The following is a 25,935-nucleotide window of genomic DNA, read 5'->3' as shown; positions in this document are numbered from 1 at the left end:
GGTTCACAGATAAGCACGGCCTCGGTCTTACTGGGACTTAAAGTGCCGGACAGTCGCTCTGTAAACCGGGTTAAACAGACACGGAGTGGAGTGCTCATCCAGCCGTCCAACTGTGATCAGCACAGGACAGAGACTGAATGATGCTAAAGGAAGGACGAGAGCCAGGCCAGAGCCATGCTCGTTCTAACACAGGACACTGATCTGACACAGAGATGCCAGCCAAAGCCTGAAGACAGTCAGCTGAGGGGCGGAGCTTCTGTGCCTGAGACGACCATATAAGGCTGAGACTGGCGGAACATGTCTTAAGGTCGCTTCTTTGGTTAAATGTGCGAACACGTTAGCGTGTCTGCTCACTGTACCAAACTGAACGTCGCATCAGGGGACCCGCTCTCTGTGACATCATCCAGACCCTACACTGTGACAACTGGGACAAACTGAGCGTCCAGAGGCGCCGTGTGCGGCTGAGATGTGGGGTGATCCTCCGGTGGACACCGAGCTCCTCATTATGTTTGAAATGAACCGCAGACGCGTTTGTTTCCTCCTGCTGCAGCCATCTGAGTGTGCTGACCTCTGACCTCTGAGCTCCACATTCTTCTTAGAAAGTTCAGCACTGGGAACTCATTGAACCCATTGGCGTGTCCACAGATTTCAGGTCATGTGGTTAATTTCCTCCCTCTGACATACGTGTGATTACCGTGTTAATCACATGCTACGCTCTGATTGGAGGAGCTGCTTCCACATGTTGACCCCCACCCCCACTCGTTAATGACTAACGTGTGTGTGTGTGTACAGCAGGCAGTAATGTGACATTGAATGTGAATTTCACCTCAACCACACAGGAAATCAGGCAGGGCCCTCCAAAGTAAAACTCTGTGCCTGTGACTCAGGCTCTGAAGCCACTGCTGCACATTATAAACTCTTGACACTGAGCTGCTCTGATTGGACAGACTCGTGCTCTTCTACATGTTTGAAAAGGAGGAGACGGATGTTTCCAGTACAACAGGTTGAGCAGGAGCTTTCATTCTGAAAGAACAGACAGGAAGCAGGTGGGTATGCTTGCTGGAAGCTGACAAGGTTAAAATTCTAAGCTGTTTGAATTTTTTTCCTTCAGAGAAGCTGAAGAAACAAACAGAGACAAAGAGGAGAGACGTTGGACTGCTGCTGGCTCTGGAGGTCCGTGGTTAGGGTTAGTTAGCTGGTTACACAGTTGGATAGTCAGGTCGGTTAGCTGTAGAGTTTGTATGTTGGACGGATGGACTCGGCTTCTCTCTGCAGCAGAAAAAGGTGAGACTGAACCTCAACATTAGGAATATTGTAACTTGAAAGGGCTCCAGGAAAAAAACGTCAAAAGAAATGAAAAATCTAAAGTTTGAAAAAGAAAGACAAAAATTCAGATTTGGTGAGCGAAGAATCCAAACTGCTCTGAAGTTACCTGGACGAGACGTGAACAGAAAATGCAGGCTGAACCCTGGAGTTACTTTCTCAGTCCACCTTAGATGAAATGTATCTTTCCAATCAGTTTCCTGCAGGAGTACGATATCCTGCCGATGTTTTATATCTGACCTATCCACCATTTAACAATGAAGCAATTAGTTTGCCCAGACTTGTAGTATAACGGTTCCAGGTTCCCATCTGTTGTCCTCTGTGCATAAAACGTGTTTAACAAAAAAACAGAAATCCAGACTCTGAGAAACATCCCCCCCCAGCACAGGGCACATGAACATCTGTGAACATCTGGCCTGAATTAGAGATGATGGCGTGCAGCTCTACACGCATCCTGTGAAAAGAACATGACCGACCGTAGTAAAGCTCAGGAACTAATTCAGAGTACAAACAATGTAAAGTACACCCGTGTACATGTACACACACACAGCTCATTCTTATGCAAACCTCCATATATGCCTGGATACACGAGACTTCTGCTCATTATGGGCTGTGAATGTTAACGAGATCCATTTAAAAACACAGCTTGCTTGCAGCTATACCGGCCTGAGATATTAAATTCACCTACATCTGATGAGCTCTCAGCTGACCGTGAAGAAGCTGAGCCACCGCTGTCTCTCCTCTTTCATTCTGCCGGCCGCCCTAAGCTCCGTCTGTTTGAAAACTTTGTGATAACGGTCCAGAGCCGAGTAGACCGAGTCGGCTCAGCCGATCCTGTGAGCTGCTCGATGACACGGGTCGTGGTCAACTGGTCACTTCAGAAGCCTAACCCTAACCTAGGAAATGGCAGAATAGCTTGTGACAAAAGACCGAAACACACGCACACACACACACACGCACGCACGCACACACACTCACACCTGAGCTGTCACCAAGCTTCATGCGTCTGAGGCAGCTGCTGTTTGTCCACCTTGCTTCGTTCCACTCAGTCTGCACAAACAGCTGAAATCATGTCAATCTGTAACTTTTCTACTGCTTTTATTCTGAGTGCAGTTAATCATTAGAACTGGTTCCAGTGCCCAGAGCTTTCCCCAGCACAGGTTTCCACGTCCCCACACAGATAGTTGGAGCTGGGTGGGCTCTGGTTCATGCCAGATAGCAAATGAGACCTTCATTCTGATTGGCTTCTTCACCTCTCTGTGTCTGGATTTTCTTCTGGTGACAGAACTTACGCCCGTTTTCTGACCTTGTCCCTCCAGACTGTCACTACCTCAGCTCAGACAGCCAGTCAGGGTGGAGCTTAGCCACGATCTCCACCATCAGCAGCTAACAGCTGATGTTTACTCCAGCTTTGAACTGCAGTTGTTTAAAATCAGCTGGTTACCGCTGTGCTGTGTGCCAACCACCGAAACATCCAAGACTTCCTGTCAGGAGCTATGTGGAGATACGACAGTGTTTTAATTGTGGGAGATTGTAATATTCAGCTTCAGCTCAAACACGCTCCTGACTAAAGACCTTTCATAGCTTTTTCACTCTACATGTGCTTGGCATCGCTCGTAAAAGGCTGTTTTAATCTTGTTCAGTCAGACCCAACATATGAACGTGGACACACTTGGGATCTGGTGCTGTCCAGTGGTGTGATGTTGACACACACGTGTAATATTTGAGCTTCCTCTGTCACACCTGCGTTACACAGTCCACATTTCACTGTTTTACTGTTTGTTCTTACAAACTGTAACCACGCCTTACTTTTCGATGGGTCCATCCACTTTAACACTGACGACTTATTAAATGTTTGATCCAACCTGCTTGGAAATCCTTGATGCACTTGCTCCTCGAACAAACCTAAAGCCTGGCTGAATAACACCAGCAGAGAGCTCAGGTGTGCAGAAGAGCAGAGAGGAAATGGGAAAAGCACAGAGTCCAGGTGCTGTTTGATGGAGGATCTTTGTTAAATTATCAGAAGGCTGTAACAGTAAAGTATTTCTGAAATATCAGGCACAGACCTCATATTTGATTTAACTCTGTTCTAGATCCTCCTCCTGCTGCTCCTCGTGAAGCATCGAAAGCAATGAGTGAAAACGTATTCAGATGTTTTATTAATGGCAGATATCAGGGTTCGTGTTATCCCTGTTGTTACCGACCGTTCCTCTACCATCGCTGCGTGGCAGGAGGACAATGCTACTGTCCTCTCCTCCAAGATGATGTCAACTCGAGGATTTTTGGCACAGGACTAACCAGAGGTGTGAACGGGTTCATGCACGGGGAGAGACGGCAGGATGGAGTGAGGATAAATCACAACGGCCCGATGCAGTCCAGCAGCTTCTTTGGTGATCAACGACCAAGTCTTACATTTATTTATCCTTATAGTCTATATATATATATATATATATATACTATAGTCTTATCTATTTATTTTTTCCACGAAGCTGTGGGACCGCTGCAAAGGGTGAAAACACAAGTCAGACCCCAAATACAGGAAAAGCCAGTGTGTGTGTGTGTGCGTGTGTGTGAATCCTCCTCGTTAGTCTTAATCAGCGTCACGTCAGCCTGAGCTCATCTGTTCTGGGTTGAGCTCAGTTTAATGATGGGTGGAGTTTCTTTAAATACTCTGGGTGTAGTAGTAGTAGTTTTTACACCTACTAGTAGTTTTCCCTCGAGCCACGCCGAGTGTTTCTAGGGAAATGATCTTCACCTCGTTACTTCAGGCCGACCATCACTTATTTCTTTTTTTCTTTGAACAATTTTCGTTGTTGGACTCTCTGTAAAATCTTGCTTTTCTGTCCTCGAGCACATTTGCTTCACTTCCTTCACCGTTTCCTCCATGCTACGGTCAACATGTTTCCTTATACGGAGCAATGGGACCCTGAGAATGATTGTGATTGGCCAACAGGTGGATGGTGGTTTGAATCGTCTCTGCTGTCTCCTGTAGGCCCTGTGATGGAGCTGTCCTCCACCCGCACCGGGAGGCCCAGCAGCCATTCAGGAAGAGGGGGGAGGGAATGAAGAGGCGAAGGAGAGGAGACTGTAAGGAGAACAGAGACCCTCGGGATAATCTGCAGAGGAAGAGTAGGGACCGGAGAGGGTGAGGAGGTCACAAAGAATCACCGATCAGTCATCGATTGATCGCTGCAGACTCTAACAGCCTGACTCTTACAGGGCTCAGACCAGAAACCAGTTCACACCTACTTCTGTTTTTCGGTGTGGTAGTGAGATCCAGTCCTGCAGAGCCGAAATCCGAGTGGCTCTAATCAGGAAGACCCGGATCCAAACTGGGGCGAGCGGATTGGACCTGGTTCAGGGTCTGACTGAGCCACAGCGGGACCAGCAACCAGCCCAGAGCACATGGGTCAGAACCCTGTCCGAGGTGGGTCTGTGAGGGTTCAGGCTCTGTCCAGGACTTCCTCTCACTACGGTACCCAGAGTTCATAGCACCGCAACATTAAACACAAGGTTACCATGGAAACGTAAACTCGAACTTAGCAGAAACAACAAACTGAAGGTTTACAGGAAACTTTAGAGTTCATGTTTGTTCTGATTACTTCTTAAAAATGAAAGCAAGTAAAAGTAAATGGAAGCAGTCGCCATGACAGCGCAGTAATTATATATATCTGTCTGGTCCTTCGCGGTGGCGTCATCACCTCTCCTGTCATCACAGTTTGTATCTTTGATTTTATTCTTACTGTGCTGCACGGTTCAGCATCTGCTCTGCTAAAGGTGGCAGTCAGGAAGCACAGGGCTTCCTCGTTGGTTTCTGGGAAATTTGTAGAGCTCTGATTGGCCGCAAAGGATCAGTAAGAATAAAGCAAGACCAGCTCAGAATGATCCATGTTCTGATCCCAGGTTAGACCCAGGTCCGGGTCCATGGGAAGCATTCCTGAGACCAGGACCAGAAGGAGGAAGAAGGTCCAGCCGTCTGCGTTCAGAGGCAGAGGTGCGATCAATCGATCAATGATCGATCGATTTAAGTCTGCAACTGACTCCGGCTGTCTCCTTTCTCTGTAGGTCAGCTGCGACTGTCAGTCACCAGAGAGCTGCAACAGCTGATCATTCACAGTAAGTGCTGCAGCAGCCAATCAGAGGAGACCTTCTAACAGTTAGGATAGAATAGAATCATCGTTAAAACACAGGTAGAACCTCAGAGTAGCCCAGTAAAAAGTCAGAGTCGGCCCTGTGGACGATGGTGGATAAGCAGAGACTCAGACTTACAGAAGAGTTCAAAGTGTTTGATCAGCTAAAAACAAAGATGGCTGCCTCTCCTACTCTTTGAGGTTCTCTGACAGATTCACATGTAGAGTTTGTGTTTATGGAAATAAATATTATCCCGTAATAAATCAGGCGTTCTGCTGTCGGCACGTTGTGGAAGTGACTCTGCTTCCTGTCCTGGAGCTCAGTCTTCCAATGATCAATCGGTTCATCCATCTTCGTTTGGTCAGCCTGTTCTCTTCTGTCTGCAGTCCATGAGGCCAGAGGGCTGATGGGAAAATCCCAGAGATCATGTGACTCCTATGTGAAGGTGAGGATGTGATGTCAGTAAGTTGATCAGCTGCTGCTAAGACAGTCAAATATCAAAGACCTGTTTGTGCATGTGTTCACAGCTGGCCGTGACCTCTGACCTGCACCGCAGCATCAGGATTAAAACTGACACGGTCTACAACAACAAGAACCCGAAATATGAGCGCCGCTTTAAGCTGTGAGTCACACAAAGGTTTCTGATCGCACACTTATAGAGACAGCGTTGGGACTCAGGACGCCTTCGACTGTGCTGTGAGAGTTCCAGTCCGGGGTCAGACTGGAAATGATCCTGGATCACATCATTTCCTGTCCTAAGTTCTTACCTACAGTCTGATCCAGTGTGGAGGTTTCAAAGAAGGCTTCCCACAGCCAGCAGCTTCAGCTGTACGAACATCGCTGTTACCTGCACCAGAGGATGAACTGTCAGGCAGGCTGGCTCACAGCTCGCGAGCCTCGCCACTGTACAGTCAGCGCTCTAATATAATAGTTTTAGCTCTTCACAGCTGCAACCATCCAATGAAATTCTTAATAAAAAAAGAGTAAAATCAATGAATACAGATATTAAAAATACTGTAGCGACTGTAGTGCAGAGGTAGTGGTACATACATGTACAGTGTGTGATATAAACTGTCCCTGAATCTGCTGCTGTGGGTGTGGATGCTCCTCATGAAGAGCGTGAGGCTGTGGTGCTGGGACCAGAGAAGATCCTCTGGGCCGTCCTCCTGTAGATGTCCTGGATGGCTGGCAGCTCAGACCTGGTGATGTGCTGTGCTGGTCACAGAGTGTCATAGATGTGATGCCCAGGAGCCTGAAGCATCCGACTCTCTCCACTTTTATTCCCCTCGATGTAAATGCCTCCGCCCGACGAGCTCCTTGGTGTTGCTGATGTTGAGCAGCAGGTTGTTGTCCTGACAACTGATGATGATGCTGTTGGAGCTGGGTGTGGCTGCACAGCTGTGGCCAGCGCACGCATCCCTGGGGGGCACCGGTGCTGAGCGTCGGTGCAGATGATGTGACACTGCCGATCCTAGTTTACACAACATACTCCTCATGGTGGCCGCACAGGTGTCAGTACCTAACAATCATGTACAGCGCTGTGCTCATCACCTGAGGCTCATCTCCCAACATGTCAGCACTACCAGATGCATTTACGTGTTGCGTCTGAGAGGGGGCGACATTGAGCCTGGTTCACATGTGCATCGTCTGGACATGCATGGATACTACATTGTGGTTATCATGGATTAAGTGGAATCACATACAGCATCAACACCTGTCTGCACTCCTGAATGAAGGAAAATATAACTACTAACCAAGCAGTCAGTTCTAAAACACCCTCCACCCACCTCCATCAGCACCACCATGGAGACAGCAGAATGTGGCTGTGCTCCTGAGCTCCTCATGGAGCTCCTCAAACCCTCGACAGCTGTGGCAGTCGAGGGTTTGTACATGGCAGTTTTAGCTCGAGCTCAGTTTTTCTGACAGGGATGAGGAGACGGTCAGACGTGCTTTCATCTCCTCGCGTTTGGATGTTTGCGTCCGTGAGTGAGCAGAGTTCAAAGTGCAGCCAGACGGACAGAGAGTATGTCCTCCGGCTGCGGCTGCTCTTCATCGCTAACCTGTTCTTTTGTTGCTTAAAGTCGATTCAAACACTTCGGACTGAAGTCTGGACTCACACTGAAGTGTATCGCTGACCTCTGACCCCAAGCTGCATGGGCACTGTAGCGTGTATCAGAATTGCACACCCTGTTTCTTCTTCCTGTGGAGGGCCGGCTTAAATGAGTGATGGACCTGATTCAAGCCTGAGGTTGGACACATGTGGTTTACACTGTTTGCATTTCCATTGTGTTTACAGTGTGTGTGTGTGTGTGTGTGTGTGTGTGTCTCAGGTGGATCAGAGAAGAGCTCATCCCGAGCAGGTTGCTGGTTTCAGTGTTCAGACGACCTGCTGACAACAGGTGAGTGATGACATCACTGTGACTCTCACCTGTTGAGCTGCTGCTGATTGCAGCTCTCTTCAGGCTGGATATCCACACATGCTGCAGTTCACACTCTGGCCTGATGGTGGCAGTGGGGCTCACGTGGTACACTTTTTTAAACACTTTGAGGTCACATGATGAAAAGTTCAGACTCAGCTTGAATTTGAGGTTTCAACATCCAGACTGGAGGAAGAGTTCAGCTACAAGGCTGCAGGTACCTGCACAGGTGTGGGTCATTCCTTTCCATGGTCACAACATCCAGCCAGAGAAGAAGAATCTCCAGGAGGAAGACACCTCATTACCTGAGCATGAAGAGAAGAACCACAAATGCAGGAGGTTCAGAAAGCTTACAGAAACAGGCCGAGCTGCTCCGTCCTCTGATCCAGAACTTTATTAAGGACATGATGCGGTCGCTCTAAGACGATAAGAACAAGAACCGACTGAACTTAAATAATACAAAATATTCTGAACGTTACAAAATATAAGAAATAGCTCTAATGGGCACGCTCAGTGTGTTTGGCGAGAACATGCCGAGGAGACGCACGGGCAGCCGACCATCCTGAGCTCGGTTATTCAGCGTCACAGGGTTTCAAACCAGCAGCTTCACCTGAACCTGGACAGCGAGGACACAAACCAGCCAAAGGATCCTGTCCCTGTGACCTTCTTCTGCCGCTCTTGAAAACAGGAAATCAAATGTTTTACTTTAAACCTTCAAATTAAAGTTCACGGCCTGAATTATCTAAGGTTGTACAGACTCTCTGGCCTGAAGGTGGTGCTTTGTCTTACTCATCAGGTGTGTCCGTCTCCTCAGGCGCAGTCAGCTGATTGGCTGTATGAGCTTCGGGATCGGCTCTCTCGTCTCGTCCTGTGAGGTGAGTTAAAGTAATCGCAGCAGAGAATCTCACACTGATTGTTTATACACTTTGTAACCTGCTGGCTCCGCCTCCTCTGGAATGACAGCCCCTCAATGGTTGGTTCTACCTCTTGGCGGAGGAGTATGGGTGGAGCAAACACCTGAGAGTGACATCACACAGAAGCAAACCAACAAGAAGCTCTGAAGAGGCGGGAGTGGACATCAGAGGTAAGGATTGGCTCCTCCGTGGTCATGTGACCCCGGTGATTGTGAAGCAAGAATCACTTCCCGAAAGTCAGGGGGAGGAGCTTCACAGTGACCTGTCTGATGATGTCATTCTGTTACAGGTGAGTCAGCTGACAGGTGTTGTGAATCTCATAATTTATTTATATAGCACTAAAAAAACAACATGGCCGACCAAAGTGCTGTACAGGACAAATATTAGAAAATACAAAAGAATAATAAATACAATAAATAAACAACAATAAAATAACAGTTACCACTGAGTCAAAGGCCAGCAAGTTTTTACTCTGGATTTAAAAGCCAGCACCGATGTAGACGGCCTAACGTTAAGGCGAAGATCGCTCCAAGCTTCGGGGCCACAACAGAGAGCGCTCCGTCTCTAAGGCTACGTTCACTCTGCAGGTCTTAATGCTCAATTACCATTTTTGGATCAAATCCGATTTTTTCTTCTGCTTGTTCACACTACAAATAAAATGTGACAGCAAACGCGCTCTAGTGTGAACCCTCAAAGCGGCCCGCATGCACAAAAGAAGCCGTCACACACAACGCGCTCTGTTTGGACCCAGAACAGGATTGTTTGACTGCTTCGGACTTTACGTTTCCCAATCTTGCTTTAAGTTATAAAGTTATTTTGTTATTTACATTTGGCCTAATAATGATCCTTATTGCTGTTTTAGAGGAGCGGTGCTTCAAAGGATGCAGATTTCTGTCAGAATCTGCAGATTATACAGTACAAATAAAATGTTCACGTTGTCTTCCCAACAGTTTCACTGACATCTACACTGGACGGACAGGAAGCGTTCGCGATGTCTTCTCCGGAGCTGATAATTGGCGTCTGTCTTGTGTCAGTGACGTAAAAGACGTGTTTAATGCGACATGACCGTTCAAACAGCAGTTGCTTTCTAAAACATCAGATATGTATCGGATTCAGGACCACATGCGAAAGTGACCCAGGTCGGATTTGTGCCGTTCACACTGTCGTACCATGATCGGATACGGGTCACATAGGGTCAAAAAAGTCGGATTTGATGCGCTTTCGCCTGCAGTGTGAACGTAGCCTTAGTTTCAGTCGAGATTTGGAGACTGAGTGATCCATGAAGCACCTGGAGAGGAAATAATACTCCAACAGGAAAGGTGTGATGGCCTGCCTGATTGGAGAGGTCAAAGGTCAGCTCAACTGTGACCGGTCTGCTGTTAAAGTCTGATCTGCGTGTTTGATGTTTGGCGACTGTGGCAACGTGAAGTCTTCATCTAACGTTATGCTTCAGTTTTATTTATGCAGCAGCCATCGCCTCAGGGCACTTCATGCTGTACGGTAGATCCAACAATGATACAGAGTCAGTGAAGACTGTCAGCTACGCTCCAACAGGCGTAGCTAAAGGAGGGTGCAGGGTCACCTGATCCAGCACCAACTGCTTTATCAAGAAGGAACGCTTGAACCCTAAAAGTCGAGCCGGTGTCTGTCTGCTGAGTCCAGACTGGGTCTGCAGCAGAGCGCCGTGAACGCTGAGGGCTTCGTGGTGACGGCGCCGTAAGCAGCTGCTCGCCCGTGTGTGGATCCATACATTCGTCTATTTATAGAGGCTGGGGGGGTGGGGGGCTGATATAGATTAAAAGTGACTCCTGCTCTCTCACTCATCCCCAGGGGTCCACATGGTTACCATGGTAATGACAAGCAGCCCACTAACCATGTGACCCTCACAATACCTCTGTGCTCATGTCCCTCAGCCCTCTCTCTCTCTGACATCATACTGAGGGCTGACTGTGGTTCGCCAGGCTGCACAGAGCGAGCGCGGGACCACAGAAGAAGCCGCTTCAGTCTGCCTGCAGCAGCTGTTTGTTGTTCAGCCCCGTTCTGTGTCACATGATACGTTTTGTTGGTCTGGAGGTCAAATCCTGCAGTGTGGCAGCAGCTTGGTGAGCCTGGGCATACCCGTTTACCTGGAGTGTACCTGGTTCTCTGCTGGTCTCCTGGGCGCGCTCAGTCTGCTCCGAGGACAGCCGAGATGTTCTGGAAGAATGCGGCGTGGTCGTGGGATGATGCAGCAGGTGATGATGATGATGATGGTGGTTATCTGCTTGCAGCAGACCTTCGGAGGACTCCGGACTCCACCCCTGATTCTGACCTGAACCACATCGTTGATGCGGCTGCCTCCACCAGTGCGTCCACGGCCAGCCTGACAAAGTCCACCTTCACCAGTGCCACCAGCACTAGCGGGCCAAAAGACCTGATCTCCAGCCTCCACTCCGAGGTCACCAGCTACAGCAGCCACGCCTCCACACTGTACACCAACACCAACCAGCAGTACGCTGGCCGAGACGGCAGCGCTATGCAGCGAATGGAGGTGAGTCAGCGTACACGCACACACGCCGCTAAACATGCGCCAGGAGGAGGTGGAGGTGCGATGTTCACAGCGACCATAGTATAGTACATAGTTACTTTTCAAAAACATGATACACAACCTGAATACGTAATAAAGCAACAGACCTTTCAGCCCAATTCTACTTTTTCTCCATAATCATCATATAAAACTGAATCAAATGAAAAACTTTTTATTAGTTTTATTAGTTTTAATCTTTTAACTTTATGCATCGCGCAAAAATTAAACTCTATGTAACACAGAAATGTGTTTAACATTTAGATTTGAAGTTTAATTTTTCGCTGTAGAAAGAAGTTTTCTTCCCATGCAGAGTGAACAGCGGACGCTAATGTTTGTGTCACTTTTTACAGAATGAAACTCAAAGTAATGTGATTACTTCCAAGCTTTAAACGCTGCATGGTTGTACTCTCTCCATCACTCCATGTTGTCCGTTGTTGATCTGCACACGCCTGTTACCGTGGACGCCGCACGCTCGGATGTCGTCGTCATGAGACACTCAAACAACATCACGGTTTAGTAACGCAGCGTGCTTACAGGAAAGTAACAGTAATCTAATTACTTTTTTGCAATGGTAATCCCTTTACTTGTTCCTTTAATAAGTAATCGGATTACAGTAACGTGTTAGTTGCAATGTGTTATTGCCGTTCTGGTCCCAGTAGACTGGTGTGATACAAAAACTGGTTTGGTCTCTATCGGTAACCTCCTCCTTCATTACAACTGTACGGGTGGAGAATGTGTTCAAAGTTTGCATTATTAGGGGCGTGGCCTCTTAAACTGACAGGTGGATGGTGACACAGGCAGCTGTAGCTGCTAGCTGTCTGCTAGCTGCACCTGACCTCCACCTCTGGACCGTGTTTGTGCTGTTGGAGCCTTTTGGAGCTTTTTAATGACATCATGTGACCAATAATATGGCTGCTGTGAGGTCACTGTACTAACAGAGCGCCCCAAGAAGGCGGAGCTTCAGTTTTGGTGAGTGAAATTCAAGGATTTCGATACTAATTAACAGTAAGATGCTCTCCACAGTCTAGTACAGTTAGGGTTAGCTGATAACAAAGCACTCTGCCCTCTCGTCCAAATATGGTCACTTCCTGAAAGAAGACCCGACATGTCTCTGTTGGGTCTTCAGATGTGACTTCACTAACCGGTGGGTGAAGCATTACTTACAGTGTAACCAGCTGCTGATGGAGCGTGTCCTGCTCAGAGAGGATGAATAACGCTGAGGTTATTCTGAGCATCGTGGTCCTGTTTGCTCCGACTGCTCGCAGGCTCCTCGTGTTTTACTGTTTTTCTGAGAGGCTCATCAAACATTCACGTGTGATGAATTATGGAGTGAAGCTGCTTCTGTAACCGTCACAACCTGCTCTCTGACCCCAGCCTCAGAAACATCAGAAACATGAGGTCCAGCACAGCGTGTCCTCTGTTCCTGTGCAGAGCAACCAGGAGAGCCGTGCTGCAGCTCTCAGGTGTTTGTAGGTGTTTGTACACGTTTGCTGGTGTTTACAGGTGTTTATGGGTGTTTCAGGCATTCAGATTCAGCAGCCTGGGAAAACATTAATGAGTCAAAGCCCTCACAAACACACGTCAGCCCGAGTGTGTGTGCTCAGGAAGTGTGTGCGTGTTATCACAGGGACACATCCACTGTTTTTGTGTGCCTGAGTGTGTGAGTTTCCTGCTATTATTCTGTGTGCTGGTTCCCACACACACACATCCAGTTCACCTCTGAGCCTCTGCTACGCGCTCACACGGGTTTACCTGGATCGGCACGCTGGACTCGGACTCCGTGAAACCTGGTCCGGATCTTCATCCTGGTTTGGTTCAGCTCTGCTGAGGACCACTTGGTGGATCCACAGGATTCGAACTCTGACCTGCTGCCATGCACACCATCCACCGTCTGTGTCGCGTCTGCATCGGACAGAACCTGCCTCAGGTCTAAAGCTATGATTATTGATTCCATCGATCAGTCTTGACCTCTGTGCTTATTGATGATGTTGACTGGGACGTTTCGTGCATCACAGCAGCTCTGAGACTAAAAACTGTTTCAGGTTCTTGGATCCAGGTCAGCACAGTTTTCTTTGTTTCTGTCCGTTTAAAAGACCGTGACAGATAATCGGTATTCAATACCGCCAATAGCAGAAAGCTCAGTTCGCCACAAAAACGGCAGAAAGCAAACTGCTTTGCTGATTGGCTGTGCAGTTTGATGTCACGCCTGGATGTGTGTCATGTTCCTGGGAAAAGCTCCACAGTGTCCTGTGTTGTGTGTGTGCTGTTTAACCTGAGCGTCTCACATGCTGGTTTCGGGTCTTACTGAGTGAAACAGGAAGTTCGTTCTGTTAGAGCAGGGCGGAGGGCGGAGCTACCAGTGATGGAGAGCTGGACCTGTAAGAGTCTCAGCCGGTTTGGTCCAAAAACATCAGATGACATCAGAGAACAAGAGAAGTAGAACCAGTAAAATATAAACTGAAACGATGAGTCCAGACTCAAATTCTTTGTGCTAGTTACTAACTTTACTAGCAATTAGGGCTGCCACGATTAGTCGACTAGTCACGATTACGTCGACTATCAAAATCGTCGACGACTGATTTAATAGTCGACGCGTCGTTTGAAGTTTTGTAAGATCACAAAAGACGCAGGAATAAGTAGTAGGATTTAAGAGTGTAATAACGGACTGAAACAGAAGATGGCAGCACTGCGTGTACAAGGATGCCAGCTGCCATTAAACCCCGAAGAAGAAGAAGTAGCTGTGTCCCAGAATTCATAGCGCAGCCCAGCTCAGTTGTCAACAATGGCGGCAGCTAGTTAGTTTTAATATTACTCTTATTATTCTTTCTGGGTCACAAAATAAACGTTTAACATATTTTCAGGCGAGAATGTAGCTGTGTAAACCTCAAATATCTGCTCAGTTTATCAAGACACCACATATTTTCAAAAGCGCTCCGACGTTTTCGGAGACGTCTGTTACCCACTAGCTCGATAGCTAGCCGGGGGAAAGGCTCACTAGAGCCCGTGAGAACACCGGACTCCCGGCAAATCGTTTTCAAACCCACCGCCGTCTTTCGCTATTCAGGTTAAACATATATAAGTCACTTAGATAACTTAAAAATGTTATTGTTTGGCTTTTTTTAGTATTTTAATTGTTCCTGAGTAAATCGGTTTGGCTGAGATTAAAGTTACAGTTTTTACACAGCTGAATAAACGTCAAGCAGACAGCTGGTTATCAGAAGTGTGAGATGCTCGAGAATATACTCCGGTGTCCCGTTACATTTTAGATAGCAAGGAGTTTATTAAACTTCACCGAAACAATCTGCAAATTTCATTAAAATTTAATAAACTATCATCTTGTCTTTATTTTTAGTTAGCACATACCTTAAACACTTAAAGCTGTAAGTTAATGATAGTTATATAAGAGCAGATGCGTGCTGGTGCAATAAGCTGTACGTTTTACGTCCAATGGATGCATGATCTGATTAGTCGACTAATCGCAAAAATAATCGGTGACTAGTCGACTATCAAAATAATCGTTTGTGGCAGCCCTACTAGCAATTCCTTTATTTTTTCAAAAGTGCAAATACGACCTCTGACCCCAGAGAATAACATAAACAAAACAGAGTTTTATCTCGGTTCAGTTTCAGCTCGTTGAGAGCAGAATAAATCAGTCGGCTAACACGGAGCAGAGCCGTTACTATAATGTTGGAGACAAAGTGTGATGGGAGGGTGTGGTTTGGGAGCTGCAGGGGAGGGGTGGAGCAGAGGGTTCAGGGGCGCATGGCTGGCATGGCAGCTCCCCCGTGACTGGGAGCAGGAGTTCTGTGTGACGTGTGCAAAGTCGTGGTGGGTCTCCCCGTAAATGCTGGCTTTCCCTGCACCTAAAAAGTGAAGACTGTGAACAAACGGACAAAGAGACAATCCCCAGACTGACTCTTTTACTGTTTGCCTGTCCTCGGCCCAAATATGGAAAATATCATTGAGAACCAGAGCCACACAAATCAGGTGAGACAGTTGACCTTTGACACCGTCCTCATCCTGGTCCTGAGTTGTAATTCAAGAAATGGTCTGATTGGCTCCAGTTTACAAATCCTTCAGTGGACAGGTAAAGGAGCGGTCCAACGTGTTGGGGTTTAACTCCGTCCCACGATTTGTCAGGACAGCTCTGAGCACCAGCCCTGCATCCTCAGCCAATTAGAAAACAATCCCTCTCCTGAGGTCCACCTTTCACAGTTTGAAGGTTTCTCGGTTCTTTGTCACGAGTTCAAACCAGATTGACGTGTGCTTCTGTTGATTCGAGAGCGTCACAGCAGTGGGACGTCTAAAAATGCCGCTTCACTGCCTCAGAGCATGAATCGAAATGATTATTTGGGATTTAAATGTTCAAACAGCTTCTCTAACCTCCTCTAATCTCCTTTTCCCACTTAGCTCAGCCTGAGGAGGCCGGGGGAAATTGTTGGTTTAGACAAATGCAAAGCTGTGTTAAAGGCACGCTCGGCTTCCTATTCCTGGTCATTCCACTTCCTGTTTGGCCTGAAAGCTCTGCAGAGGCAGGAAGATGGCGCAGGAGCGGGATCGTGAGAGCAGGACTGAATCTGCAGACAAATGCTGTTTGCATACCTTCACCCCGGCGCTGTTCTTGGTTCCCCTGCAGCAGTTTTAATATGAGCCTGTCAGTCTGAACTCGGGGACATTAAACTTCTATTGTGGCGAGGAAACTCTCAGGACGGGGCGACCTTTCCTTGCGCCGTCTCTGTTTACACAGCCATGGAAACCACTTGGAGACCCCCACCAAACATGGCCCAATGGGCCTCGGTCAACAGGGCCGTGGAGTAACACACGGTGCGCCCTGCAGGCTGAAAGCATCACAGCAGGAAAACCTTATTTTTATTCCAAGTCAGGAACAAACCTGACCTGACAGCAGCCTTCTGCTTTTCAGTCATCCTGAGAAGAAACTTTAAGGTGATGAGTCATCAATAACAGAGTGACCATTAAACACGCCGGTAACTCAGCACAGGACAGAGTCACACGAACAGGTTCACTGCAGGCTCAGTTACCCTCACAGTTTATGTTTACATGACACGACCGAACAACTACGTTTCAAACGATTTTAGAACAGCAAAGTGATCATTTGATCAAAAACACTGAAACAAACAGGAGGCTCCATAAACGACTCCTCAGCGGCTCTCTGAGAATAAACGTGTCATTTTAAGAAATCAGCCCTCAAAGAGGCGGCCTGTAAGATTTCAAATGCTTTTATTGGAAGAGAGTAATCCTAACTCTGCGTATGGATATCGTCACGAAAGCTCCCTGCTGATCCCTCATAAAGAGAAAAATCCTTCGATGGTCGGCTTTCTGAAAAAAATGTAAACCTCTTTTTTTTTTTTTAAAAAGGAAAACTCTCAAAAACCCCCAAATGACCCCAAATCTCTAAACTGACCAGTGCACCAAAGTGTTGTCACCTGTAGGGTCTCACCTTCAGGTGAGTTTGCTCAGATATGTGGAGAACAAAAGCAGTTCCTCCAGACTTCATCTGGGCTCCGTGACAGGAAAGCAGACCTGCTACACCTCGCTGAGAAGGTGGAGTTTTAAACTGACTTCAGGTGTGTTCTGACTGTCCTGCAGGTGAGCATCGCTCGAGGAAAAGATGGATTCGGTTTCACCATCTGCTCTGACTGCCCGGTCAGAGTGCAGGCGGTAGATCCAGGTGAGAAAGACAATTCCACGACGCTGTACGACATCCCGTTCACTCACAGGTAATAAACACCTGGCTGTCCTCACTGCTCGTAGGCGGTCCGGCTCATCAATCTGGACTCCGTCAGGGAGACTCGGTCCTGCAGCTCAATGGGCTTCCTGTAGAGACCTGGAAGTGCGTCGACCTTGCCCACGCCATCAGGTAACCCTGCCCCCTGTGAGAGTGACCCCACCTGTTCAGGTAAATCACTGGCCTTTTGTGAATACTAACAGTGGCGCGTCTCCTCAGGAGCTGTCAGTCTCAGATCGTGTTGGTGGTGTGGAGAAGTTTACCTGAGGTCCAGTCAGCATGTGATGCTATGCTCCGCCCACACGCACACAGCGCGGTGAGTTTCATGTGTGAGGACCATTTGAACTGCACCTGTGGTCATAATCACAGCTGCAGATAATCAAAGGAGCGCTCATTCAGCTCATTTTAGTTTTACTTATACAACACCAAATCAGCCCACAGCGCTTTATACCGTAAGACCTACGATTACACCCCGACAGTCAGACGACCTGCTGTAAGCTAGCACTTGGTAACAGGAAGGAAAAACTCCCTGCTGACAGGAAGAAACCTCTAGCACAACCACCAGTTGGGAGTGAGGGCTGGAAGACACCGTGTGGAAGCTCCAGTGCTTCCTTTGTTCCTTCCTTTAGCCAAGGAGACACTGTAGCATCATTTGTGAAAGAAGAGGCGATGATGCCATCCCACAATTCATAGCAACACATCACCTGAACATCCAAGAAAACAAGTGCTGAACATCACATGTTAGTTAAGCTCACAGCTGATCCCTGAACATCAGAAGAAGGCGGGTTGATATAAACTCTGTATTCAGATTGTGAAATGTTTGAACTGATCAGTGTGTTTCAGTTTGTGTCACTAACGTCTGCTCTCATCTTTACTTCACTGTGCTTCTCCTTTTCTGTGTCCTCGACCTCACCACAGCTCGCCAGAACAAATGAGCGCTTATTAACTGATCTTACGCTAAGCTAATGTTCCTCTGTCTCCTAGACGACAGGCAGGAAGTTGCTGTCTCACCCCACCCACAGCAAACAAGACCGCAAATGGGGTCAGGGGTCAGGGGTCCGGGCCAGTTTGGGAGCTCTAGGTTCTCTATGGAGGGATAGAAAGGAGGACCGGGAGGAAGAGGAAGAGGAGGAAGACCAGGAGATGTACACGCCTCACACCACCACCCTGAAGGGCACACGTGTGACATCATCAAATGGAGACAATTACATCATCCTGTCACCTGTCAACCCAGAAGGGCAGGTGAGTGTCAGGAGGCGGGGCCTATATTCAGAACGAGTAGAAGACAGTTTGTCAGTGTTTGGTTCCAGCACTGAGGGTCCTGGCTCTGTGCAGAGAGAATAATCAGAAGTTTAGAACATCGACTTCCTTCAGCCGTCGAATCTGTGACCAACAGCCCCGTGACAACCTGACAGGCCAACGTAAAACGGTCTGAGTGTGCAGTACGAAGAAGACGATGTCTAAAAATGTCCGATGGTTTGAACACGCAGTGAGTTTAATCAATTCACCAAAGAAAGAAAAACCCCAAATATAAACTGACTCAAAATGAAGAAAAAACAAGTCGTAATCTGAAAAACGTTTCATGAAAAACATTGTAAATACAGTAAGTTGCTGTTTTTATGGGAAATACCATGACGCTGTACGGTCATCATTCCAGTTATAGATTTATTTTTCTCACACGTTTTGCTCCAGAGTCTCGCTAAACTCAGATATTTGTGTTGAAAGAGAATATTTTAGTCAGTTTCAGGTGAAACACTTTGACCTCTGGAACTCTGTAAACGCCACATCGAAACCATCATTATTCTGTAAAGCTCTGTTTATGTCTTTGCATTCATATATTTACCTGCACATTATTTTGTAGTTTGGTTTGCTGATGTTCGTGCACCTTCAGAACGACGCTGAAATCAACAGTTTCCAAATAAATGTTCTCTTCCTTTCCAGCTCCTGCAACCAGTTTATCACGACAGGACTGGGACGATCGGTACGACTTCCACTCTGAATATTATTCATTCATGCAAAGTAAATATTCTGATTATTTAATCGTGTCATTTGTGGTTATCCAGGACATCTGTACCAGACTCGCCCCAGAGGTCCGAACGTCCTCCACGACTCATGTTTGGGGTCGTTACAGAGACCTTTTACCAGGCAAATCTCCACCCTGCCTCCACCTCTTTCCTCCACATCTTCGGCCCCGCCCAGAAACTCTGGCAACTACCAGAACTGCACCATCGTTCAGTCACATGTGCCCTGCTCAGGATATGGAACCTACGTCACCATGGCGCCCAAAACCGTCATCTTCCCTATTTTCGTCCAGGTCAGAACCAATCCAGGTCCGGAGTCTTTAAACTGAACCAAAACAAATCCAGAACCCAGAGCTCCAGGGTCCTGAACAAATCCAGGACCCAGAGGTCAAGGGTCCTGAACAAATCCAGCACCCAGAGCTCCAGGGTCCTGAACAAATCCAGGACCCAGAGGTCAAGGGTCCTGAACAAATCCAGGACCCAGAGGTCAAGGGTCCTGAACAAATCCAGCACCCAGAGCTCCAGGGTCCTGAACAAATCCAGAACCCAGAGCTCCAGGGTCCTGAACAAATCCAGGACCCAGAGCTCCAGGGTCCTGAACAAATCCAGAACCCAGAGGTCAAGGGTCCTGAACAAATCCAGCACCCAGAGCTCCAGGGTCCTGAACAAATCCAGCACCCAGAGCTCCAGGGTCCTGAACAAATCCAGGACCCAGAGGTCAAGGGTCCTGAACAAATCCAGCACCCAGAGCTCCAGGGTCCTGAACAAATCCAGAACCCAGAGGTCAAAGGTCCTGAACAAATCCAGGACCCAGAGCTCCAGGGTCCTGAACAAATCCAGGACCCAGAGGTCAAGGGTCCTGAACAAATCCAGCACCCAGAGCTCCAGGGTCCTGAACAAATCCAGGACCCAGAGCTCCAGGGTCCTGAACAAATCCAGAACCCAGAGGTCAAGGGTCCTGAACAAATCCAGCACCCAGAGCTCCAGGGTCCTGAACAAATCCAGGACCCAGAGGTCAAGGGTCCTGAACAAATCCAGCACCCAGAGGTCAAGGGTCCTGAACAAATCCAGGACCCAGAGGTCAAGGGTCCTGAACAAATCCAGGACCCAGAGGTCAAGGGTCCTGAACAAATCCAGCACCCAGAGCTCCAGGGTCCTGAACAAATCCAGCACCCAGAGCTCCAGGGTCCTGAACAAATCCAGCACCCAGAGCTCCAGGGTCCTGAACAAATCCAGGACCCAGAGGTCAAGGGTCCTGAACAAATCCAGCACCCAGAGCTCCAGGGTCCTGAACAAATCCAGAAACTCTTAGAGCATCTTTATCCGCCCCATTAAGCTCTACAGCCTTTTTTATTTTTATTTTGTTCAATATAACAGTCATTACAGATCTGTTTATGGAGACTCTACAATGATGAAGAGAAAACCTCTCTCACGCAGCAGGGCCCAGATGGACCCAAAGACTCTCCTCCCGTGCGTACAGGAGCCCCTTACTTGATCCAAGCTGATCCAACCTGAATTCAGGAATGTTTAGAAACAGGAGGAGATGCAGTGACAAGAGTATGAAAGGCAGAATAAAGTGTGGCAGAGAGGGCCGGGGAACTTCATTTAAATGGTCTGAAATAAGGAGAACAGGTCTGTCCTGTAAACGGGACATTGAGTCTCCATGGGGATTACTTGCATAAACAAAGGTAAATAACAATAATGACGAGGGCGACTGACAGTGGGCAACCGTCAGCTACAGAGGAGCAAAACGGTGTTTGTGTGGTTTGCTTTTGTTTACATGTGTGTGTTGTTGTTGTTTCAGCCTCTCGATCTCTGCAGTCCAGACAGAACCCTGCTGATGTCTGAAGAGATGATCCTACACCAAGCCGACCTGCTGCCTGCAAAGGTAACACCCCTGTAAATATACTGCGCGTACGCAGCACTGAGTACCACCAACAGTCCTGGAACTCTAACTAAACAGACCCCTTTAGAGGCGGTCCTGGGGCGACTGACCCACTATTGATCGAGTAGCCTGTGTAACCCCACTCAGTCTCTATGTCCGGTGCTGTATGAGTAAAACTCTCTGGACTCGAGATGGGTAGAGCTCAGGCGTGGTTTATTCCCCTTTTGTGGGTCTCTGCAATAACATGGGACATGAATAACCATGGGTTTCCAGCAACAGGATTCTGCCCAAACACGGCAAAAGCTTCATTGCTACTCACGGGATAAGCTAATGATCGTATAGTGGAACTCTTAGTTTTCTTAAAATAAATAAAAACCAAATATTGATTGAAAAATAAAATGGCAACAAAACTTATTACGGAAAATAAAATAAAAATATTACTGCATTGTGGTTTAGGTAAAAAAGAGAAATTAATTCACTTAAATGCACATTCATGTGAAAATAAAACTTCCAGACCAAAGCCAAAATTTCCTTTCATGTACAATAGTAAATGGAACAATGCTGCCATCTACTGGGCAAAACTTAATAAGCAGTATTTCTTAAACAGAGTTAGTCTGCAGCTCAACCAAATACATGTTTCAAAATACACATACCTGCAATAACATGGGACATGAATAACCATGGGTTTCCAACAACAGGATTCCGCCCAAACTATCAAGAGAAGTTTCAAATTATTAGACACGACAGTCTCCTCTAGCTGTTAGCCGCTAGCTCAGCGTGTCCATTTTTCCTACCGTCTAACCCATTAATTGCAAAACAAGATCATAAAACTGAAATCTACTCAGATGCTACTGTGTGGCAGTTCATGCTGTTAATGCACTGTCATGTTAACCTCAATGAGGATCTTCAAATATGTTTTAAACTCATGTTCAGTCAGGGCGGACTGAGCAAGAACTTACCACAGCAAAAGCTTCTTTGCTACTAAGGGGATAAGCTTGGGCAAAACCAGTTTACCAGTAGCAGACTTCCGCTGCGGATTTTCAAAATAAAAGTTTTAAAATCAACTCTTCCAAAATAAACCCATGGTTGCGATCCCAAGTTTAACAGGAATTTAACCACAACAAAACCATATTCATTCTTTTACATCGTTACACCTGCACACCTACCCACTCGAACTCTGCGTTCCTCCAGTAAGATGCTTTTACTGGTCCCACACTCCCAGTTAAAATCCATAGGTGATGAAGGCTTTCTCCATCGCTGCTCCGAGACTCTGCAACAGTCTTCCCTCCCTCTTATATATATGTATAGACAAGTGTGTATGTATGTGGATGTTTTATAATCACGAGGTAATCACGAGATAAATAATTACCTCATTTATCTTCATTCTTTCTTGTATTTGATTAGATTGTCCCTCTGTTCAGCACTTTGGCCGACACTTGATGTTTTTAAACATGCTATACAATTGAAGCTGACTTGACTGTGGACATGGTTAGTTTGTGTTTGGGAGGTTTTGTCTGAGGCTGAGTCTGAAGTGCACTGGGATGTCGTGCTTGGAGTTTCAGTCCTCAGGTCTCCAAAGGGTTAAACCAGTTACCCACAGCCTGTCACACAATCACCCTGTTTCCATTTATTTAGCTGAAATGATGAAAAATGCAAAGATAACACAGTTTGACATAAAATAGTATTTTTACTCCAACAAGGCATTTCCCAAAGAGCTGTTAGCAGTAAACTCTCTGAGCTGTGTGTCTTTGCTGAAGACTGATGAGTTTGCTGATGGGAATTGATAAGGATTTAGCGATTAAGATTCCATTATGGATATCACTTATCGATCCTCACTGGCTGCACTTCCAGAGCCATTCTAACCTTACGGCTGATACTGCAGTGCTGGTCGTTGTGTTCCCATCGATGTTTCTGAGAAACGTCTGGTTCTGCAGACTGAACCTGATCCTGAAGGACACAACGACCTCAGAGCTGAACCAGGATCAGTTTCACCCTCCTCCTCCCGTCCATTTACACACATCTGGGAATTTGCTGTGTTTTAGTTTCATACTTTCAGTAAAGGTGGAGGTCAGACGTCGCTCTGCCTCCGACTCTCAGTTACATGTGTTAGTGCAGGAAGAGCGTGGCAGAAGCCGGCGGTCCATAAACACGAGCTGATGATGAGGAAAAGGAAGATGGTTTCTAAGCATTTAAACATTGTTACTGAGCAGAATGAACACGACGCTCTTTTACATTTTTGACGCTGTAATTTGAGCGACAGGCCTGTAGCTCAGGTCGGAGAGCAGGTCGTTTCTTCTGGTTTGTCAAGAAAGGGGAACAAACCAGCGTCACATTGATAAAAAAGTTTAATGGGAGAGATTTTAAGCTCAGGAACATTTATTCGGTTTGATGGTCTGTGAACTCTCAGAGGACATACCTCAGGGTCAAAGGTCGCAGTGTTGTGTGCAAATGAAGAAACAGGTCGATGAGAAGAAGAACTACAAGTACACATTTTATTGTGCTGACAGTGGTGTGTGTGTGTGTGTGTGTGTGTGTGTGTGTGTGTGTGTGTGTGTGTGTGTGTGTGTGTGTGTGTGTGTGTGTGTTTCAGGTGACCGTGTTGATCTACACTGACCTGCTGCTACTTACCAGAGAGGATGAAGCTGGACGCTGTAACGTCCTGCAGAGTCCGGTGTTCCTGAACACATTGAAGCTCAGAGAGGGTAATGCTGCGTTCACTGTCATCTCTGAGCATTGGTGTTTCTCTGTAACCTGCAGCTGGCAGGTTTCTGTTTAATGTCACAACACATTGTTGTAATCCACATTTGTCACAGTTGTCAGCTGATTGACCAAGTAAAGTATCCACAGCACTATAACCTGTTCAATTTAACTTTATTTATACAGCACCAAATCACAATAAACAGTCGCCTCAAGGTGCTTTATATTGTAAGGTAGACCCTACAATAATACATACAGAGAGAAACCCAACAATCATGAGCAAGCACTGTGGCAACAGTGGGAAGGAAAAACTCCCTTTTAACAGGAAGAAACCTCAGGGAGGGGCGGGGCCATCTGCTGCGACCGGTTGGGGTGAGAGAAGGAAGACAGGATAAAGACATGCTGTGGAAGAGAGACAGAGATTAATAACAGATATGATTCAGTGCAGAGGACTCTCCATTTACATGCACAAATTGGAGTCTATTAGATAGATATGATACAAACCACTGCAGTGCAGTACCTGTAATACCTACAGCGTGCTCTAATCGCTCTAATAGGATATTATGGTCGACAGTATGGAACGCAGCACTGAGGTCTAGCAGGACAAGCACAGAGATGAGTCCACTGTCAGAGGCCATAAGAAGATCATTTGTAACCTTCACTAAAGCTGTTTCTGTGCTGTGGTGAGCTCTCAGGTGCTGCAAGTATTTTTTAAGGTGGACTTTAAGGTGGCTTGTTGTTTCCACTCACACTGCTGACCCGGTCCCCTTTCAGCTCGCTCTTTACCTGTTTCCATATCTCAGAGTGTAGCAGCCAATCAGAGCACAGGATTTGACGTTTCTGTGTGTGTGTGTGGCAGCTCTGTCGGAGCCGCTCCACCTGTACTTCCTGCAGAGCGCTCCGAGCCGCCGCCGCCTCTTCAGCCTGGAGGCATTCAGCATCGAGCAGAAGGTCCGAGTCAGCCTCTGTCTCCACGATAACATCCAGCTGCAGCTCATCACCACGGAGACCACACACACCCAGCAGGTACACACCTGTGCAGGTAGTCACAGAAAGCAGGAAGAGGGCCATTTCACACATGTGGTCGCCAAACACACGAAATAACCCAAAGCTTTTCCCACACAATTTAAGTCCTCTCCTCCTCCTCCTCCTCCTCCTCCCAGCTGTCAGACCTCCCCTCAGACTTTGGCTTCCTCTCTCTCGGGCAGTCTGACCCCCTCTATTGTCCTTCATCTCCTTACTCTTCGCTCTGTGACTCCCTTAGACCTCCCTCCCCATCTTCTTACTCCCCCAGTGCTCCCTTCTCCTCCTCCACTCTTCCTCCTGCTCCCGTCTCCCTTCTCTCTCCCTACTCCTCCTCACCACCTTCCAGGAACATCATCTCCTCAGCTCAGCTCCTCCCTCCACCTCACCGTCCCTCCTCCACTCTGAGGAGTCCTATCTGGAAGGAGAGAGCAGGAGCAGAAGAGGAAGAGGAGAGGAGGAAGAGGAGACGGGAGGAAGAGGAGGTGGAGGAGCGGCAACAGGGGGAGGGGGAGAGTGCCTCAGAGACTTCAGAGAACGCGGGTGGTGTCGGGGGGCGGGGCTTCCTGCTCAGCCCTCACCACTTCAACATGAACCAGGAGAGTGACCGTGAAGAGGAGGAAGAGAAGTTTATCTTCAGACCACCAAGTGAGTTCAAGTGCTCTGAAAGAAAGTCAGAAAGTCTTGAGTTGGGGGGGATAGAAGGTCCGCGTGAGGATGTGAGGTAAGCAGGATGAAGCTGGTTTAGAGCTGCTGCAGGTGGAAACGTTCCCAGTTTGATGGATTTTCTCCTATTTCAGTCCTACGTCGCTCGCTCTCCGAGGGTTCTCTGCTGCAAGAACCTCGATCGCCCCACTTCCTGTCTGACAGCACCATCCACCGCCTCACCCGTCCTGTGAACTTTGACCTCAGCCCCAACTCGAGCCCCGCCTCCCGAGCCCCCTCCCCACACACTCTGAGGAAGCAGCTGACCGGAGAGGGGGGGTCTCTGCACCAAATGCTGATGCTGCTCAACAGGACCAAGGTAGGGACCAGAACCGGCTTTGACCACAGAACCACGAACCAGCGTCATGTGACCACACAACGCATAGCAGCAGGTTGATCATTGTGCTGCATGTCAGAGTTAGCCCCAGGTAAATGGGACGACTGCACCAGGAAGGCATCTGGTGTCAAATCAGACGTGCAAATCGTCAATAAGACAATCTACAAGCT

At 47.6% G+C, this 25,935-nt stretch overlaps 1 protein-coding gene across 3 annotated transcripts in view; it reads left to right on the top strand.

Moving 5' to 3' along the window:
* The first annotated feature begins 1,132 nt into the window (after window positions 1–1,132).
* The window catches only part of LOC134638417 (regulator of G-protein signaling 3-like), a 30,392-nt gene continuing 5,589 nt past the window's right edge, over window positions 1,133–25,935 (top strand). The window contains exons 1-22 of one of the 3 annotated variants that reach the window (XM_063489036.1): window positions 1,133–1,284; window positions 4,316–4,468; window positions 4,594–4,750; window positions 5,227–5,317; window positions 5,389–5,439; window positions 5,841–5,899; window positions 5,982–6,076; window positions 7,785–7,853; window positions 8,686–8,746; window positions 8,835–8,955; window positions 11,056–11,315; window positions 16,959–17,040; window positions 17,124–17,229; window positions 17,317–17,413; window positions 18,082–18,339; window positions 19,039–19,078; window positions 19,161–19,411; window positions 20,923–21,006; window positions 23,594–23,705; window positions 24,560–24,726; window positions 24,864–25,371; window positions 25,524–25,747. In XM_063489036.1, the coding sequence (XP_063345106.1) occupies window positions 1,253–1,284; window positions 4,316–4,468; window positions 4,594–4,750; window positions 5,227–5,317; window positions 5,389–5,439; window positions 5,841–5,899; window positions 5,982–6,076; window positions 7,785–7,853; window positions 8,686–8,746; window positions 8,835–8,955; window positions 11,056–11,315; window positions 16,959–17,040; window positions 17,124–17,229; window positions 17,317–17,413; window positions 18,082–18,339; window positions 19,039–19,078; window positions 19,161–19,411; window positions 20,923–21,006; window positions 23,594–23,705; window positions 24,560–24,726; window positions 24,864–25,371; window positions 25,524–25,747 (3,078 nt within the window). In that variant the 5' untranslated portion in view covers window positions 1,133–1,252. Of the gene's footprint in view, window positions 1,285–4,315; window positions 4,469–4,542; window positions 4,751–5,226; window positions 5,318–5,388; window positions 5,440–5,840; window positions 5,900–5,981; window positions 6,077–7,784; window positions 7,854–8,685; window positions 8,747–8,834; window positions 8,956–11,055; window positions 11,316–16,958; window positions 17,041–17,123; window positions 17,230–17,316; window positions 17,414–18,081; window positions 18,340–19,038; window positions 19,079–19,160; window positions 19,412–20,922; window positions 21,007–23,593; window positions 23,706–24,559; window positions 24,727–24,863; window positions 25,372–25,523; window positions 25,748–25,935 lie in introns of all 3 variants that reach the window. The other 2 variants (XM_063489027.1, XM_063489017.1) reach the window with 2 other exon arrangements.

Source organism: Pelmatolapia mariae, linkage group LG2 (assembly GCF_036321145.2).
Source record: "Pelmatolapia mariae isolate MD_Pm_ZW linkage group LG2, Pm_UMD_F_2, whole genome shotgun sequence".
In the NCBI taxonomy this organism is placed as follows: domain Eukaryota; kingdom Metazoa; phylum Chordata; class Actinopteri; order Cichliformes; family Cichlidae; genus Pelmatolapia; species Pelmatolapia mariae.
This window is presented reverse-complemented; position numbering and strand designations above follow the sequence as displayed.